The 19595-nt window shown below is 47.2% G+C and overlaps 1 protein-coding gene across 1 annotated transcript; it reads right to left on the bottom strand.

Annotated features, from left to right (window-relative positions):
• Positions 1-9585: 9585 nt before the first annotated feature.
• ITPRIPL2 (ITPRIP like 2) lies at positions 9586-12436 on the bottom strand. The gene has a single exon (XM_069486020.1). It carries the CDS (start codon positions 12155-12157, stop codon positions 10544-10546), a length of 1614 nt encoding a protein of 537 aa, XP_069342121.1. The 5' UTR covers positions 12158-12436; the 3' UTR covers positions 9586-10543.
• Between the last annotated feature and the right edge of the window lie 7159 nt (positions 12437-19595).

The raw sequence follows: 19595 nt of genomic DNA, 5'->3' as shown, positions 1-19595 counted from the left end.
ATTGGCATGCTTATGTGACAAGCAGCTGTCTCCTCCAGCAGACCATAAGCTGTAGGCAAATGAGATGATGTCTGTTTTGCCACTTTCTCCCCAGTGCCAGCACAGGGCCTGGCACATGGTTGGCACTCAGTGATTATTTACTGGCACCCAGTGTGGTCTTCCAAAATAGAGTTATGACAGGAGCTCTCTTTAGCATTCTGCTGTATTGGTCAGGTTAGGCTGGGCTATGTCTCAGTAACAAAAACGCTTAACATTTTGTTTCAGAGGCTTAACATCACAAAAGTTTATTTCTGACTCATGCAAATTCCAGTATGAGTTGGATGACTCTTGAGGGCTACTGTTCTCTTTGCAGTGACTCAGTTCCATCTTGTGATGCCACCATCTTAACACGTGGTTTCATTGCCTCTTGTAGGACGTCACTACGTCCCTCTGCTCCCTAGCCATTGGCCAGAACAAGTCCCTTGGCCCTGCCCAGCTGCAGGTGGCTGGGAGGTGGGGGGTTACTCACGGATATGCAGCAGGCAGAAGTGTCTCTGCCGCATGGGGGCGGGGGCAGACTTCATGGCTGGTCTTAGGGTCTGGGTTTAGCAAAAGGGGGTCCAAATGTACTTTCAGAACTTGCAAAGTGGGATCCATACTAATTAGACTGCTTTTTGAAAACCAGATTTTTATCAGAGAAAAAAATAATCATCACAAATTCTTTGCTTAAAATACGGAGCAGTGTTTCCAGCCTGCAGTTTCTCGCCATGCAAGATCCGGAAGGCTTCCCATCTCCAAATGCCACAGCCATTTGTCTCCGTGGTTGAAATATGTTTTAATGGCTTCATTTTGATAAGGATTGATAGTTGCCCATCAGAGGCATAGCTCCTGAATTCGAGGAGACCAATGATTGAATAAACCACGAAGATAAAAATCTTTTTAGAGATAAGGTCCTTAAAAGCTTTTAGCCTGGGTCTGGCATGAAGTGGGGCTCCTAGGTTTTCTTCCTGGCTTTATTGGAAGGTGCCTTGATGGACTTTTAATTTTTTTTTTTTTAAAGAACCAGCTCAGAGTCGCTACACCCAAAGAGGAGAGAAGAGATTGAGACAATATGGGCAAAACTGTTGAATATTCATGAAAAAAGGTGGCATTTTGTGAAGACAGGCTGTATCTGACCTGTGTTCTCTCCAGGCTGCAAGACCAAAAGAACCAGGGCACCGTCCCTCTGAATGTGGAAGCTTTTCTTTACTATGAAGTTTCAGGATGACTCTGATGCCTTTTTAAAAAAAATTGTTTCCTTCTTTTTGGGGTTGGAAAAAGGGGGAACTGTCCATGGCATTAAATCCTACGCCTGCTTGGCAATGACATTTTGCCTCGTGTCTCTTAGCTGAAGAGTTCTAGCCTAGAATTTTATTTCGCCACCACCACCATCACCCCATCACCTGTCTGTCTCTGCCATGAAGCAAAGCCTCACACACCAGCTGGTGGTTCCACAACACCTAGTGGACAGATCACAAGTATCCCACTGGAAGGTTCCAGAAGGGCCATCTGACCTAAGTTAGTGGTTAACGACCCTGGCTGCGCTCCGAAATTGTGAGGGAGCTCTGCACCGTCAGAAGCTCTGATCTCACTGGTCTAGGATGGGGTCCCAAGCACAGATATTTTTTACAAAGCCCCTCTCGTATCATTATAGAATCAGAATTGAGAACCACTAGCGTAAGCTTTCTGCCCAGAACTCAAGCAATGAAAATCAAACTGGGGAGAAATCTCACAAGAAGATGACACACTTTAGAAGCAAGAACAAGATACGGGGGTGGTTGATCCTCTCACTGGATCTTCTCCCTTCTGGGGACAAGTACAACAAACATTCACCACTGCAGACTCATTCACAGTCCTGTAGGGAAGGAAGTTGGGTGGCAGGGAGACGTTGGGCAGAGGTGCCTAAGGGTAAACCCCTCTTAAGAAATACGTTCACCTTCCTGTGGTTCCAAAGATGCTAGTGCACTACTCCTAAGAGAACACAACTAATGTTTGGATAACACTTCTCAATTTCACATGCATCACTCTTTGATTCTCCCAACGAACCTATAAAAAAAGGGATTATCACCCTCATTTTGCAAATGAGGGGATGGATGCCCAGACAACTCAACTGACTTGCCCAAAAGAATATACCCAGTGAATGGTGGAGCTGTGACTTCAATCCTTATTATGGAGCACTTACTATACCCTAAGGCTTCGACAAGTATAAATGACACAATTATGGAATAAGTTCCCTAATTACTTCTCATTTTTTTGACACAATCTTCGGCTATTTGTTTCTGGTATTTCTGCAGCAGACTCTTATTTACCCAGAAATACCCATTCTTTCTTCATATTTTTCTCAGGTTTGCTGTATCCCATATGCCAGGCTCTTTCTCAGCTTCCCTTGCAGCTAAGAGTGGTCATGTGACATCACTCTGGCCAATGAGATGTGAGAGGAAGTCTACAGAGTTCCCTAACGCACTCGCTCTTCTCCCTTCTTTAAACAAAGTCACGATGCCTGGAATTATAGCAGCCTTTGTTGGGATCTTGACAGGACAAACATGAAGATAAAAGCAAAAGTACCTGGAATGGCAGAGCAAAAAGATGCCTGGGCCCTGATTCATCCCCAGTCTGCTGGCTGCATGAGAAGAACAAGCCCCTATTTAAGTCACTATAGGCTAGGTTTTCATAAAGTGTGGCCAAATGTATTCCTAACTGATACAGTTTCCTATATGCTCTTCATTGTTGTTCTCCTTTAAAACAATGCACCATCTACCTCCTTAACACGAGTAAGCATGAGACAGGCTGTAGCTCAGTCACACTGGGCACACTGAATCATTGTCCTGCTTGTATTACCTTTGAGACCTGTGGCATCTTGTCACCCAATCAGCACTTTCATTTTCTCAGCTTCCATTTGTTTTTACAAGATAAGCCAAATGCAGGAACAAACATATTCAAACAGCTGTGCAAACGCTTCGCACAGAGATGGCGACAGTGCCACAAGTCAACCAGTGAATGGTGGACTAAGCTCCCCACTGTGCTTCAGTTGATGAGGGAAACCTGGATTTGCTGTGGTGAAGATGGTTTTGACTTTTACACAGTCAAGCACCTGCATAAAAGTCTGGCTGTTTGAAAGTCAAATGCACAGAAGTCAAGAACTGCCCATAATTTACTGCAGAGGCAGCCTTTGTGTGCCAGATTTTCCTAAGCATCCGAGTCAGTTCATTATGGCTGAACAACAAACTGCCACTAACTCAGTGGCTCACATCAGTGACATCCATCTCAGTGGTGTCTTTTACTGCTCAGTGGGATGGGCCAGGCTCGGTTGATCTTGGCTGGGCTTGCTCAGGTGTTTCCGCCAGTCAGGCGTCAGGTGGGTTGTGCGCGTGGGGAGAGGGTAGAGAGGCTGGTCTGAGATGGCCTCACTCACATGTCTTACAGTTAGCTGGCTGTCAGTTCTAGGGACAGGGTTGATTGAGCCATGTGACCCCTCATCCCCCAGCAATGAGTGTACTTGTTCCCTCAGCCTTCCAAGGAACAATAAGGAACAGACAAGGATGCCCGAAGCCATGGAACTAGCACCACATCCCTTCCACCACATTCTGTTGACTAAAGAAAGTCACCAAGCCATGCCAGATTCAAGGGGTAGGCAAAAAAGGCTCCCCTTCTTGATGTGAGAGACTGCAAAGTCACTTTGCAAAGGGCACAGGTCTAGGAAGGGTTGGAGAAAAGGGATGATTTGTGTTAACCAGCCTACGGTAGCACCCAGAGTAAAACCTTTTCATAGTGGGGAATGCCACAGGCATCAAGGAAAGAGATGAACAAAAGGAGTAGCAGAGAGATGGTTGTGGGTGGACAATAGGGAAACGGACCCTGCATTGGAGAAAGAATGAGCTCGAGCGAAGCTAGCAGATGAAGAGGTGGGAGATGCAGACCACATGAACATTCCATTCCCATAATTACTTCTACATCGACTCATACTGGGTGCTTAATATGTGCCAATCACTCTGTATGCAAAATCTCACTTAATCCCAAGTCATTCCTATGAGTAAAGTTCCATTATTAATGCCATTTTACAGATGAGGGAATCCAGGTTGAGAGAGGATTGGGTAACTTGCAGCCAGACACACACATATGGGAAGTGCAGGTTGCAAGATTCAAAGACCGGTCTTAGCGTTAAAGCGCGCCACTGTTCTGTCTCCAACTTGTCCTGTGGCCTCTGTCACAATTACTCAACCCTGCCCATGTAGTGTGGAAGCAGCCATAAACAGTACATAGGTGAATGGGCGTGGCTGTGCACCAATAACACTTTATTTACAAAAATGAATACTCAGATGGTAGTTTGCCAACCCCTGCACAATCCATTCTCCACATTGTGGCCAGAGCGAGCCAAGCTCCAATGTGACACTGCCACTCCTTGTCTAAAATGATTGGCTTGGCCGGGCGCGGTGGCTCACGCCTGTAATCCTAGCACTCTGGGAGGCCGAGGCGGGTGGATTGCTCAAGGTCAGGAGTTCGATACCAGCCTGAGCGAGACCCCGTCTCTACTAAAAATAGAAAGACATTATATGGACAACTAAAAATCTATATAGAAAAAATTAGCCGGGCATGGTGGCGCATGCCTGTAGTCCCAGCTACTCGGGAGGCTGAGGCAGTAGGATCGCTTAAGCCGAGGAGTCTGAGGTTGCTGTGAGCTAAGCTGACGCCACGGCACTCACTCTAGCCTGGGCAACAAAGTGAGACTCTGTCTCAACAACAACAACAACAAAATGATTGGCTCCACGTAACCAAAGCATTTGTACCCCCGTAATATTCCGAAATTAAAAAAAATTAAAAAGTGATTTTGCCAATGCCCGTGGGATCAGTCCAAACTGTCAGCGTGGTCTGCAGAGTTTTTTTCGTGGGTGTGGGGAGGATGCCCCTGGACCAGCAACATCACCATTGCCTAGGAGCTTCATAGAAAGGCAGAATCTCAGGGCCTGCTGAACCAGAGCTTGCATTCTAACAAGACTCCCAAGTGATTTGCACACTTGAGCTTGAGAAGCTCCAGTTTCCAAACCCCTGTAGCCTGTGCCTTCCTACCCCTCCCCTCCTCTCCCCCACACCTCTACTTTCCAGCCAAACTGGAATGTTCCCTTCACCTCTGCATTCAATATATTCTTTTCCTGCCTAACTCCCTTCCCTTGGCTAATTCCAACCTATCTTTGGATCTCAACTTAGACGTCACTTCTTCCTAGCAGCCTTCCCTAAAACCCTGCATGGGGAGCCCCTCTTTATAAATTTTCCCCTGCCCAGCACCCACCACACTGTATGGAAATGGCTGCTTTAATCTCCTGCCTTTCCGTTTGTGAGCTCATAAGAGAAAGGACATGTCTGTCTTGCCCCGCTGTGCGTGCTAGTCTTCAGTGCCCTGGGTCAGCATTACTTGTTGAAAATGAAAGGAAACACACCCCACCAACTTTCCCCTGGGCAAGTGTCCTACACAACTTTGGTTTAACCAGCCTGTGGCTGCAGGTTTCCCTAAACTTCCACCTGGCCCTGAGGCTCTGAACAGCCCTACACAGTCTCTAAGATTCCATCTCATGCTAAGCCTGGTGGTTTTTCATATTAGCAAATGTTTACCACTTTGAGAGGGCCTGAGGGCCTAAGAGATTTCTGGACAAAATTCTTGAGCCACAGACCAAGACTTGAATTGTGTTTCAGGGTGAGGGAGCAAGGCAGAGAGGACAGGCGGGGGCAAAAGGCTTTAGATAAGGAAAAAGACTCCCAGGGTGCACGCCTGTGAGGCTATGAGCTGGCATTTTCCCACCTGTATACGGAGCTAATTCTTACACTTATCCCCAGCTTTACTGCATGGTCAAGGACCCTCAAACACCCAGATGCCAAAAGCAGTTGAGGCTTATGCAAGGATCCCCAGGAGGATGACAGCCCTCCCCAAATGTGACGTTCAGTCCAGAGGTTTCTACAAGTTCGTTTATTAATAAAGCAAAATATAAAAGAACAAGGTCCCCAAATGACCCATGTGATTAAAAGTGCAAATTTACTCCAACCTGAAATAGAAAACGAATGGCAGCCCATGGGAATTTGGTGTGATTAAAATGCCTTTGAATCACACAATTGTAGCAGCTGAACCATGTATGATTAACTCTTTGGTCTCTGTCATTGGAACAAAACTTATGCTAGGACTGCAACCACTAGACTGTATCCTAATACACAGTTTGGGGTCAAAAGACACATTAATTAAAAATAACAATAAAATAGGAGGAATGTTTTAAGTCAAGCAACTGAATCAAGGCACTTTTTTTTAAAGGAAAAATTGCTGAAAATATTCCTGAATATTGGACTTCAAAAACCAGATTACAGTATATATAATCGGGCTGCATATTTTAGTCTAGTCTCTCTGTGTACATGGTCGCACATTCACTTTCAACCACCTTATACTTGCTTTATCACCACCTAATCGTGTGCTAAGTAGGCACAGCTGTGTCTAAGTAATAGACAAGCGATTAAAAAAAAAAAACAAAAAACTAACAAACACCACAATGATAACACCGATCTTGTTTCCCTCTTGAGGGACCCTGGAAATGTTAATGAGGTTCATTTTCTCCACCCCTGGAGAGGGAGGTAACAATGTTCCTTCATGTGAATAGGTCAAAAGCCACATGTTACAGAAAGAGTGACTTCCTCCACAAGGTTAAATGAGATGCTTTGGAAGCACTTGAGGTTAATTCCTTCATTGTGCTAGGATGTCAATTTTGGTGGGAGCCTCCGAGTCAGAAAGGGTTAGAGACGTTCAGGAATGAAGTCTGATCCGAGCAGTGTTCTTGGCGGTGGGAATGGTACAAGCCTAAGAAGCTTGCCCCCATTCAACACCCCAGCACTGTTTCTGGTGTTCACAGCCGCCAACCACCATTGCAAAGGCACAGGCTAGGATACCACTCCCAAAAAAGTAATTTTAATATAAGAATAAATTACAAAGAAACGAGTTATTCTGCAATCCTTCCAGATTACTCATCTGCAAACTCCAACAGAGCCAAGAAATTTACCCCAAATCACCCGGGAGGAAATGCCAAGAACTGGCCCCAAGGGGTTAGATGTAGGATCTGACTCGAAAAGAAGGGCTCCAGGATCTAGGGTCCTTCTGGGAATTGTGAGTTAAGTGTTATCTGTGGCCCTGTTAATTTTTTTTTTTTTTTTTTTTGGTTTGTTTCTACAATAAAACTTAGCTCTGAGAAAGAAAGATGATGTAAAATATATTCCCAACTATACATTTCACCACCATATCCATAACAAAAAACAGAACCTTATACATACTTGGGGTTGTAAACTGCATAAGGCAGGGGTCGCAAACAGGCCCCAGGCTCCACCACGTGGTGTTTAAGACATTTTAAACTTATTTGTTTAAAAATTAGCAAGTTTCGCTTTTCAAAAAAATCCTGATTTCCAGCCTCCCCCCACCCCCTTTTTTCCTGCATGGAGCTGAGTAGCAGCTGCCCCTTAAAAAGTGGGCACAGTTCCCACCTCCCACCTCTTCCCGTATTTGCCTCCCCCCTTGTGTCTGCAGCCTGATGAGTTTGCGACCCCTGGCTGGAAATAGCACATACCTACATAAGCGCTTCCTATCCTAACCCAAACCTCCCGCACCCTCACGTAATTTTCACCTCGTTTCCCCATCTCCCTTCTTCCTTTCACTTCCATCTTAAGTCCTCCTTCCCGAAGTCTTCCCATTTCTTTCGGTTCACTCGAATTCTCCCTTTTTTCAGCTTCAGTTTCGTTTTGCAAAAAACATCTCTCAGCCCACGAGCATGCCAGGAAGGCTCCCAAGACTGGCCAGTGGGCGTTACTGAAGGGTGTCTCGCCACCGAACGGTTCAATCATCTTCCCCAAAAACATTTTCTTCAGGCACTGGCAGGACAGCTGGGGTGGTTGTTGTGCCTTCTTGTATGAGAATATTTGCATGTATGAATCTCCAGTACCAGGCATACACCAAAAATGTGTACATTTCCCATGAAAGGACGTGACGGAGCCCAAATAAAATACAGAACTGAGCTTAAGTTAAGTGCCTTGGGCAACCATCACACCTGGCTAATGCGCCGTATTATTTCATATGTACACAGTACAGGTTTTTGCTTACTAAACATTGATCAAAATTGATCGAAATCTCTAAGTTTTGGTTACCATGTACAGAGAACAATTGCTCAGCATGGCATTTAAATAAAACATTAATATTTTTAAAATTCACAAATACAATGCCCCATTAAAAAAATAAAATTTAAAAACCTTGAGAATGGACGAGGCTTTGGGTAATTAACCTAAAAAAAAAAAAATACAAGAAAACTACAAGAACAGTATGTTACCAGATGTATACTTCAAAATACTATTTTTTAAAAAAGGAACCCATTGACTCAGCTAGAAATATTTGGAAAACTCAGCTTTTAAAGCTTTATAATCCCTCCAATAGCCTCACTGTCCCCCACTCCAATGAGTACAGGGGAAATTGTGGCTAAGAATGGAAAAATATATATATATATATATATGCATACATAAAAAATCTATTCTTGGCATTTATTTTAAAAACTAATTTAAAAAAATAGTGTGCAGTTTCTAAGCAGGAAGTTGCTGGACTGATCCCTTAGCTCAGTGCAGTACCTTATGACCTAACATTGACCTCTAAAGCTAGGAATGACCTTTGTGGGGAACCGTCCCCAACACGACCGCAAAGAAACAGCACATTTGCAGCTGTTTCTCTCTCAGTCCAAGGTTGCAAAGGATATATATAAGAAGTCTACGCAGCTCTGATGAGAAGGATTCCCTGTAAATCATTTATTCACAATGATTTCCCACGGTGACCAAATGAGGCCCCCAAAGAAAGATTTATGGAGTTCCCTCAAAGAAGCTCAGAAATTAAACAATGGCCCTATTGACATAGCTATTTCTGTCTTCCACGTTATACTATTATGAGTCTAAGGAAGTACATGTGTTTTTGTTTTTTTTTTTTATCCCAATAATACCAGGGTTGGCTGCATTTCCAATCAGGCAAGCAGATGACAGACCATTCTGAACTGCAGTTGAGGGCTGTTAAAAATTTGGGAGGACAGGAAAGATTCCAGAATGGACTCCTGCTGGCTACAAAATATACCCAACCAGGTGATATTTATGCCCAAAGAGAAAAAAAGAGCAGACTGCCAGCGAGGGCTGTCTCCTCTGCCCACTGACCACAGAGTAACTATCTTCAAGCATAAAGCCCAAGACACTGAACTCTAAGTGAAATGTTTTTTAAGACCCGTGCTGAGTCAACAGCTCAAAGTTAGCCTCATGGGACCACATGAGGCTTCCTGGGCAAAGGAGATGAACCTTCCAAACACTAATCATCACTAGCATTGATTGAGAGCGCTAACTACATGCTAAGCACTGCAGCAGGCATTTCCTTTTCATTATTAGCTCATTAAGTTCAGAAAGAAATCTCTTTGCAAAGGAGTTTGCTAAAAAGCCTTCAAACAAAAAAGGTTTCTCCAGCCAGCAGGAAGCCCTGGAGAAACACCTTTATAGGCAAAGCCTAAAACATATCTTTCTCCAGACCCAACATGTTTTATGCCCTCACCCAGTGCTGTCTTGAACATGAATTTTAAGGCTACTTTGCACCGTGCCTGGCTCATACACAGTAGGCACTCAATGAACTGGTGTTGACTGACGGGTATATAGTCTAGCTTCTGCCTGCAGGGATGTTAAGCATGCATGTTGGCTGTTTTTCAAGGCTCAAAATTTCTTAATAATAAATGTAACTGGCCTCCCTTTCAGATGCAACGCTTGGTGCTAGCAATTACCACAAAAGGAGAGAATTGATCAAAATAAAGTGCTATTTGCTCTGGAAGTGTCTCTAACCAACTCTTGATTGCCTCTCGACACATGTGACTTAATTTTTGACAATCCTGTCAAACACCTGTGATTGTACCATTTGAAAAATACATTAATATTAATTTGAATAGTGGAAATTATATTCCTCAGAACATTAACCCCTAGACTATAAGCTTAATTCCAGTTGTGGATAAAGATTCAGGCTTTTCTTTTAAAAGACAATCTGGAACCTAGTACCTAGCAAGTAGTTAAGTCAAAAACATTCGTTTTTTAAAAATTTTGGGGCAGAGAGATCTGTGTCTAAAAACCGAGAGAAGGAACTTTCCCTGTGGCTAGTTTTTGCTTCCTCCACTGGACTTGCCCAAAAGCTAGATACTTCCAGAGAATCATTCCACACAAACTAACATTTGGACCAAATCGTAAAGGCTGCAGTTGCATAGATTGTCCATAACCTTTCCAGAGTTTTCCATAGCTTGCCCAGGACACACTAGTGGGTGTGAAGAAGATGCCATAAGTATACAGGATTGTCAGCTGGAGGTGACATTTAAGCCACCAAAAGCTTGTGGCATCTTCCAAATTTTCGAATGCCTTCTGCAATCTTGCATTTAACTGGCTTCATTGCCATCCCCACCCTCACTCAGGGGGAGAGGATTTAGGAGCATTTGGCCAGGTGGGGGTGCTGCAGGGTTTATGGTTCCCCTTCAGGGAACCCCTGGGTGCGCTGACTCCGGGGTGGGGGGCACCTGGCAAGGTAGCGTGGACCCCCGTAGGCCCGGAGAAGCTGGGGTAGCCTTCGCCACGTGGACAGCAACCGCGCTGCCGCAAGTTCTCGGGAGTGCCTGTCAAAAGCAGCCAGGAGGTCAACTGGGGTGGCTTCGCGCAGTACCTTGGGCAGGGGGCCCACCTCGGCGGCAGCCCCACCAGGACCCAGGACGCAGTGGAAGAGCGTATGACGTCGCAACAGGCAGTCCCTGAGGAACTGCACCAACTCCTCCAAGCACTCGCCCAGGTGTGCCTCGTCCCAGCCTTGTGCAGGCGACCCCTTGCGCAGCAGCACCGCCAGCAGCACTGTCTTGAGCACATATGAGGACAGGATGCGTTCCCACTGGGTGGCAGCCGTTGAATCCAGCCCACGGGCGCCCAGGTCTCGCAGAGCCTTGAGCAACTGCAAGCACTTGAGGTAGCAGGCACCTGGAGGTGCCCGTTCCTGCAGCCAGCTCAGTAGCTTCTGCTCCTGGCGTGCTGTGTTCACACCCCACAGCGCCTCGGTGCGCAGGCCCTCCGGGAACTCCGACAGGGACCCAATGCGGAAAGGTTGCGGTGGTGGCGCCACAAGGAAGACCCCGTCTCCCAGATGGACGGCAGGGATGAGACGCACCGCCATGGAAAGGCGGCAGCAGCCGTAGTCTGTGCGGCAGGGCAGGATGTGTAGAGTGGGAGGCTGCTCCAGGCCACCTGGGGTCAGGCTGACCCGACAGCGCCCCTCCAGACTGTAGCGCACCGTGGCCAAGGAGCGCTGTAAGTGCGACTGGAACCAGCGCAGCACCAGAGTGGCAGAGAGGTGGCGCCTCCCGCGCACATCCACGCAGAAGCCATCAGCGAAGGGTTTGCATTCCCTAAGCCAGTGGCCCCCTGAGGCCCCCGACGGTGATGGAGAGGGTGGTGCCTTGAGGGCGCAAACGAAGCAGCCGCCGAACGCGGGGGCCAGTGCTGGCTCGGCGCCCAGGCTCCGCGGCTCCAGCGCCACCAGTGGCGGGAGGCGCAGTGGCACCAGCACGTCGAAACCGTCGGGCCGGCGGATTTTATGCTGCTCATAGGCGCTGCCCACCTGGATGAAGTCTCCGCGGAAGGCCAGGGCCAGCGCTCCCCCTGGGATGGGGCCTGGGGACCCCCGGGCGCGGCCAGCCCGCACCAGCTCACCCACGATCCGGCTCACGTGCGCCTTGCTGTGGCCCAGCACGTGCGGAGACAGGCGTACCTCGTGCTCGTAGTAACTCTCCAGCAAGATGCTGAGGCCCGGCTCTCGCAAGGGTCTTGGCGAGAAGGCGGAATGGGCCCCCAGGCGGGGAGATGCGGGCAGAAAGCGCTGCCGGACAGCGTGGCGACAGCGCAGGAGGATATATCCGAGGAGGAGCAGGGCGGCGGCTTTGAGCAGCGAGAAGCCGCCGTCTGCGCCGTCGGGGGCCTCGGCTCGCGCAACCCCGCTTCCCCGCAGGACATGGTAGAGGCACACGAGGGCGGTGCACAGGCCGGTCACCAGGGGCCAGAAGACGCGCAGATTGAGGGTGTAGTGCACCGACATGCCAGGCGCCCGGGGCCGCGGTGGCCGAGCAGCCCAGGGCGAAAGCCCCGGCGGCGCCCCCGGCCCAGCATGCGCGCTGCGCGCGGGCGGCCCTTCTGTCCCCGTCTCCTTCGCCTCGGCGGCGGCTCCCCCCTCGCAGGGCCGGGGGCAGCCGCCCTCCAGCTCGGCCTCCTCTCCCAGCTCAAGTGTTCCTTCCAGCTGCGGCCCGCCCTGCACTCCCGGGCCCCGGGCCGCGCCCTGCGCCGGCTGCGCGCTGCGCCCGGCGGGGCCGCCCTCCCCGCCCGGCGCCCCGGCGCGCCGCCCTCGGCCAGCTTCTGGCCCGGCCCGGCTCGCCTCCTACCCTGGGCGGCCCTGCTGGCGCTCCTGCCGCTCCCCTCCGCGATTGTTCCCGTTACTCGGACCCCGGGAGCTTCCTCTTCCGAGGGGAGGCGAGGCCGCGCCAGCTAAGCGGGGAGGAAATGCCGAAGTCTGGAGCCGAGCGCGGAGCTGGCAGGAGGACGGGCGGGGTCGGCCCCCTCCCGGGCCTCCGCCTTAAAGCGACGCGGGGCGGCGGGAGGGACTTCAGGACGCGCTTGGGACTGGCCTCCCGCGGGCCACCCCCATCCTCCCTCCTCGAGGGCAGAACTGAGAAAGCCCGATTCCGGGGCGGTGGCCTTGTCCAGGGAGCCTCTGGAGCTGTGCTCCCGTGAAGTTACACTGGGAAGTTGGGAAGGAGAAGAGCGCGCGCAGCCAGACTGCCCAGCCCTCCCCGCCCCAACAAGCCTCGGTGGCGTGGCAGGCCCTGGGACGGAAGTGGCCCCTGCCGCCTGCTGCTGTCCCGATATTCATTGGGCACCTACTATGTACGAGGCAGGAGACACGGTGCCGGGGAAAATCGCAGTTGATAAGGCGCAGTTTCTGCCCTTCGTGAAGCGTACAGCCTTGTATTAATAAAAAAATGAATTAAAAAAAGAAGAATCCCTGAGCAGGAAAGTGCTCTGAAAGAAACAAAACCGTATGAGGAAGTGACAAGGTGGTGGCTGACCTGTAGAAGCCCGAGGATCACTGAGAGGTGACATTTGGTCTGAGACCCAGATGAGGAGGAGCCTGCCTTGGGAATAATAACACTGTTAATAGTTTTACAGAGGACCTGACTGTGTGCAAGCCCTGTTGTAATCACGTTGTGCATGTTCACTCCTCACTTTTTTTTTTTTTGAGACAGAGTCTCGCTCTGTTGCCGGGGCTAGAGTGCCGTGGCGTCAGCCTAGCTCACAGCAACCTCAAACTCCTGGGCTCAAGCAATCCTTCTGCCTCAGCCTCCAGAGTAGCTGGGACTACAGGCATGCGCAACCATGCCTGGCTAATCTTTTCTACATATATCTTTAGCTGTCCAAATCATTTCTTTCTGTTTTTTAGTAGAGACGGGGGTCTCGCTCTTGCTCAGGCTGGTCTCGAACTCCTGACCTTGAGCATTCCTCCTGCCTCAGCCTCCCAGAGTGCTAGGGACTCCTCACATTAATCCTATAAAATGGATACTGTTATTTTCCCAGTGAAGGAAGCTGAGGCACAGGAAGTTTCAGCTGCCCGCCCAAAGTCACACAGCCTTTGCAGAGCTGTGCCTTGAACCCAGGCATCTGGCTCCAAGGAAGCCAGAGGGCAGGACTCCCAGGGACCAGGGAATGTCCCTTCCTCATCTGCTGTGAATTTTTCTGGGTCATTTGTCAGGGCCTACGCTGGAACCTCAGTCCTGGGAAGCATGTTTTGTTTCATAACAGGGACCACTCCCTGAAATAATCTGGATTTATCTAATAATTGCATTTTTTTTTTTTTTTTTTTTTTTTTTAGACAGAGTCTTGCTCTGTTGCCCGGGCTAGAGTGCTGTGGCGTCAGCCTAGCTCACAGCAACCTCAAGCTCCTGGGCTCAAGCAATCCTTCTGTCTCAGCCTCCTGAGTAACTGGGATTACAGGCATATGCCACCATGCCCGGCTAATTTTTCTATATATTTTTAGTTATCCAGCTAATTTCTTTCTCTTTTTAGTAAGGACGGGGTTTCTTGCTCTTGCTCAGGCCGGTCTCCAACTCCTGAGCTCAAACGATCCACCTGCCTCGGCCTCCCAGAGTGCTAGGATTACAGGCGTGAGCCACTGTGCCCGGCCTAAATAATTGTCTTTATTCATTCACACTCATTTTACTTTCCTTGTTCCCACTGTTGTTTAAGAAGAGCAAGGGTGAATGCCTTAAAAATGTTATAACCCAGCTGCTATCTGGGAACCAGGTCTCAAAAGATGGCTCCTGGGTTACTCCCAAGAAATTCTGGATTGGGCCTCTGAGAACTAAGCAGACCTGCTCTCAGATCCCATCTCTGTTCCTATTAGCTATGAGACCATAGTCTATTAGTCAAGATTCTTCAGGTTGCAAGTGACAGAAACACAGCTCAAACTAGCTTAAAAAAAAAATATATCACATCCTGTTAACTGAGTAGTCCATGAGGGGTCCTATTTCAGGTACAGCTGGATCTAGGTGCTGCAATGCTATATGGACCGGTTCTCTCTCCACTACTTTGCTTTCTTCTAAGTGGGCTATACTCTCTGGCAGGTCTGCTCTAATCTCACATTATCCTCAGTGCAGAGGAAAAGAAGGACTTACTTTCCTGAAAGTTGCAGCAAATGCCATGCCTTGGGATAGTTTTGGATCATATGCTAAAAGTGACTAAGCAAGAAAATGCACTGATTAGTGTTCCCTAGGTTGTGTCCCCCTACCTCTTCAAGTCCATATGTTGAACTCCTAATCCCTAATGTGACTGTATTTGGAGATAGGATTGGTGGCCCTATAAGAGGAAGAGAGAGGTCTCTTTCTCCATGTGCTTGCACCAAAGACAGGCGGCCATGTGAGGACACAGAAAGAAGGTGGCCCTCTGCAAGCCAGGAAGAAAGCTCTCATCAGGAGCCAAATCCTATCAGACCTTGACTTTGGACTTTCTAGCCTCCAGAACTAAGAGAAAGTAACTTTCTATTCTTTAAGCCACCCTATCTGTGGTATTTGTTAAGGCAGCCTGAGCTAACGCAGTTTGGTACCCAACCCTGGAACCAAGAGGTAGGGTCAGCCCTGCTGAAACCGTGGGAATTGTGGGGAGGGGTGTCCCCCAAGGAAAGTCACAGTGCTGTGGATGGAAGAAGAGGAATGAGATATTTTGGCCTGCAGAAATGACAGGTGGCCACCTCATTTGGGTAAGTATCATAACCTCTTTTTGTTGCAATCTCCCCATCTATAAAATGGGATACCATTAACAGGGTAGTTTATTTTTTCCCTGGCAGGTACAGTGGTATGCTATCTCCAGCTATACAAATAAAGGTTACACTCTAGATCAGAGGTCAGCAAACACTTTTTGTAAAGAGCCACAACGTAAATATTTTAGGCTTGAGGGGCCATAAAATCTCTACTACAACTACTCAGGTCTGCTGTTACAGCCCCAAATCAGCTGTATTAGATTCCTGGGGCTGACATGACAAAGTACCACAAACTTGGAGGCTTAAAATGACAGAAATTTGCTCTTTCACAGTTCTGGAGGCTGAATATCCAAAACCAAATTGTTGGCAGGGCCATATTCCCTTGGCTCTTCCTAGCTTCTGGTGGTTGCTGGCAATCCCTGACATTCCTTGGCTTGTGGCAGTATCACTTCAATCTCTGCCTGTGTTTATGTGGCCTTCTCCTCTGGGTCTGGGTCTTGTCCTTTTCTGTTTCTTATAAGGACATAGAAGTTGGATTTAGAACCCATTGGGGTAATCCCAATGATCTTATCTGGAGATGCTTAATTTAAGGATTCTTAGCTTAAAGATCCTTAATTATGTCTGCAAAGACACTTTTTTCAAATGAGGTCAACAGGTTCCAGGGGTTAGGACATAGTCATATCTTTAGGGGCATAATTCACCCTGTTACAGTGAGTAAATGACATATTACTGTTTATTTTTCCTGCCTGTAATTGGTCTCCATAGCTCATTTCCTCCAAAGTGCTTAAGGTACAGGCCTCAGAATTTTGCACTTGGAAAATCTACTATATGTGCCAGAGCAAATACAAATAAAATTCATTTGTTCGTTCATTTATTATTGACATATGTGGGTTCTTGCTATGTACCAGGCCAAGGAGAATCTGAAGGAAAACACAGGGCTCTGAGCTTACAGACTAAAATGGTATTTAACGGTGGGTGGGTCAGTTAAGAAAACTGTCACTGTTTCTTAAACTTTTGACAATTATTTCATTACAAAATCTCCTTTAATGTTTAATATTTGATGCAGGCCACTCCTGTTTTTTTTAATAGCTCAGCTATTAAATACACATCCCCTCCTGGTGTTTCTGATATCCTGGAGGTGTGTCCCACAGAGGAAGAATGGAAACACGGATGAAAGGAAAAGAGAAAGAAGTGGCTCATTTTCCACAGGGGGAACAGGGATGGCTCCCGGGGAGGTGACATGTGATCAGACTCTGAAGGACAGGAAATGACAGCCTATCTGATATCACATGCCTCCTAGATGTGGCCTTTGCCATGCGGGCGGTATCTCCTGGAATGCCCCGGACAAGCCCAGTGACGCAGGTGCTATTTTGTTGCCATTTCGCATATAAGACAAGTGAGGCTGAGAGAGGTTAAATATTAACAACTTATTAGCAATCACACAGCTGGCAAGTCTGACTCCAGAGCTGGGCTCTTAATCCTGCGCACCACTCTCTTTTACATTGTGAAGGGTTTATAGGACAGAAAGGGAATATTCTGGAGGCACAAATTTATGTTTGTGTCTATCTCCCTAACCAGGGGATGAGGATCTTGAAGTCAGAGACTTTGCCATATTCATCTTAGCATCCCCAGTAGCCTGTGTCATGCCTGGTACTTTATAGAGAGTTATTGAATGAATGAATGAATGAATGAGTGAATGAATGAATGGGATTTTGACCAGCAGAAATTCAGGGAGACCATTCCAGGTAACGGAAACAAAATGTGCATATGCTTGTGATCAAGGAGCATGTGACCGTTCAGGGGAACAGGACGTTTGTCCCACTGGTGCAGAAGTCTAGAATTTTCAAATGGACACTGTGACTCCATTCGCTGGCCATTCCTTGCATCCTCCCTCCAGGGAAGCACATTCCCACATTCCTTGACACCCGCTTTGCTATATGGTGACCCATGGTCACATGTACAGCAAAGGAGGCTGGGAAATATAGTCACCATCCTAGATTCCATGTGTTCTACTAAAAAACAAGTGTTTTATTGCTATAAAAAAGAAAGTGAATAAATACTGGGGAACAACCATCAGCCTTTGCCATAGTAGGCGAATGGTATCTGCTTCATGAGTCATTATTGGATCACTCTTGGGCTAATTGCAATTAATTATTTGTGCAATTACTAATGAAATATATTTTCAAATATATTGTAAGTTGTTTTGAGAGCAGGGACCGTGTCTGTCTTACAGGTGCTCAATTACTAATTGTCAAATGACTGACTGACTGACTGAAAGAATGGGTGAAGCTCATTTCACAAGTCCAGCAAAGTAGCTCAGGATTGGTAAAGAGACTTTTACTAGAAAATGCTCTTCCCTGGTCTCCATTTTTGAGGCCAGTGTCTGTATAAGAGTCATGAATAATGAAACCAACATCAGTCAAAGGAAAGCTTTGGTCTGGCAGAGATGAAGGCCATGAGAGAGCTAATGAGTCTGTAATGCAATTTGGTGCCAATAAAATGGTGCCATATTAAATTCAAGGCCATGAGATTTACACTATAAACCCAACACAATTATAGACTAAGAACCTGATCCCCCACCTGCTCCAGTTCTTCTAGTTTGAGTCATTTTAAGGACGCCGGCTTCCCACTGACATTGTCTGGTATTGTCATGGTGAGAATTTTGACAGTCGTTAAATTTCTGGCTGGAGGGCCAGGGAGGCCAAAGAGACTCAGAAATGAGCGAGACATAAAACCACCAAGTCCAGAAAGCCACTGTCGACAAAGTTAATGTTTCAGATGTGAGGCCCTCTCTTTCTGGTCTCCTGCTAGCATCGTGGTGCTAAGGCAGCTGTCTTGAGTGTTTACTAGGAGACAGGCAACGTTCTAATTAGGCACTTAATATGATTTAACTCATTCAGCCCTCACCACATTGAACAACCTTACAAGGTGGGCTCTATCTTTATCCCCATTCTGCAGATGGAGAAACTGAGATACAGGAAGGATACGTACTTTGCCTGAGATCAGACAGGCAGATTCAAACCTATGTCTCCCACCCTGATACCTTTAATCACCCCACACACTGCTTCAAGTAAGATGTTTCTAAATAAATATCTGGGCTCCTGTCTGATGTTTTCCACAGTCTGGAGCAAGAGAAGCAAAAATAAGACATATGAAGGGAATTTTTCTTAAAGCTTAATTTACAGTGGTGTCTCGTCTTACAGGTCAGGGACATTTCAAAGTCAGCACATAGAAAATGAAAATGACACTTAGTTCAAATTACCCTTGATATATTGGGGTAGGAGTTTGGATTACATATTTGTCAAAACTCATTCAATGGTCCACTTTAGACTGGTGCATTTCGTCGTATCTAAATTTTACCTCAAAAAATCATAATGGATTCTGGTGAGCGATGTGCACACTGAAGGATTTAGAAGCGAAGTGCACTGATCTCAGCAATTGCTTTTACAATGTGTCAGAAAATAAAATGCACTGTTGAATGGAGAGTGGGACGGTTAAATGGATAGGCATAAGATAAGGCCAGTGAACTTAAATGCTAGTGGTAGCATCTAGGTTGTGGGTCTACAGGTATTCATTGTACAATTCTTTCAATTTCTCTGTGTGTTGGGGAAAATATTTAAGTATAATGTTGAGAGAGAATGCTCAGTTGAGCACTTGATGAAGGAGTGGTTTGAGTTTAGGAGCCAAATTGTGTGACTAATATGTGCCTTTGAGCACTCAGCAAAATACGATTCTTAACAATGTGAGACAAGGTCAGAAAGCAAAGGAGGCCAGGAAATATAGTCAGTATCCTAGATTCCCTGTGGCCTCGAAAAGTAAGTATTTTGTTACTATAAAAAAGAATAAATATTGGGAAGCAATGTATCTTTACACCATTTAAAGTATTCTCTCCCCACCCCAAAACATTTTTTTGTGTAGCTGAATTCCAACAACTTAAACTTGTGTATGATGTGGTTTCAATATAATTATTTCAAAAATCTGTCATTTTAGGAGAATTTTTTCTGGGAAAATCCAGCTACCATGTTGTGAGGGCTCTCAAGGAGCCCCGTGGGGAGGCCCACCTGGTGAAGAACTGGGGCTTCCTGCCAACAACCAGTGCTAACGTGCTGGGTGTGGAGTGAGTCACACTGAAGTGCCTCCTCCGGCCCCATTCGAGCCTTCAGATGACGCAGCCCCAGCTGACATCTTGATTACAATCTCATGAGAGACCCTGAGCTGAAACCACTCAGTG

The sequence above is a fragment of the Eulemur rufifrons genome, chromosome 14 (genome assembly GCF_041146395.1).
Source record: "Eulemur rufifrons isolate Redbay chromosome 14, OSU_ERuf_1, whole genome shotgun sequence".
Classification (NCBI taxonomy): Eukaryota; Metazoa; Chordata; class Mammalia; order Primates; family Lemuridae; genus Eulemur; species Eulemur rufifrons.
Note: the sequence above shows the minus strand (reverse complement) of the source record. Positions and strands in the feature narration are given on the sequence as shown.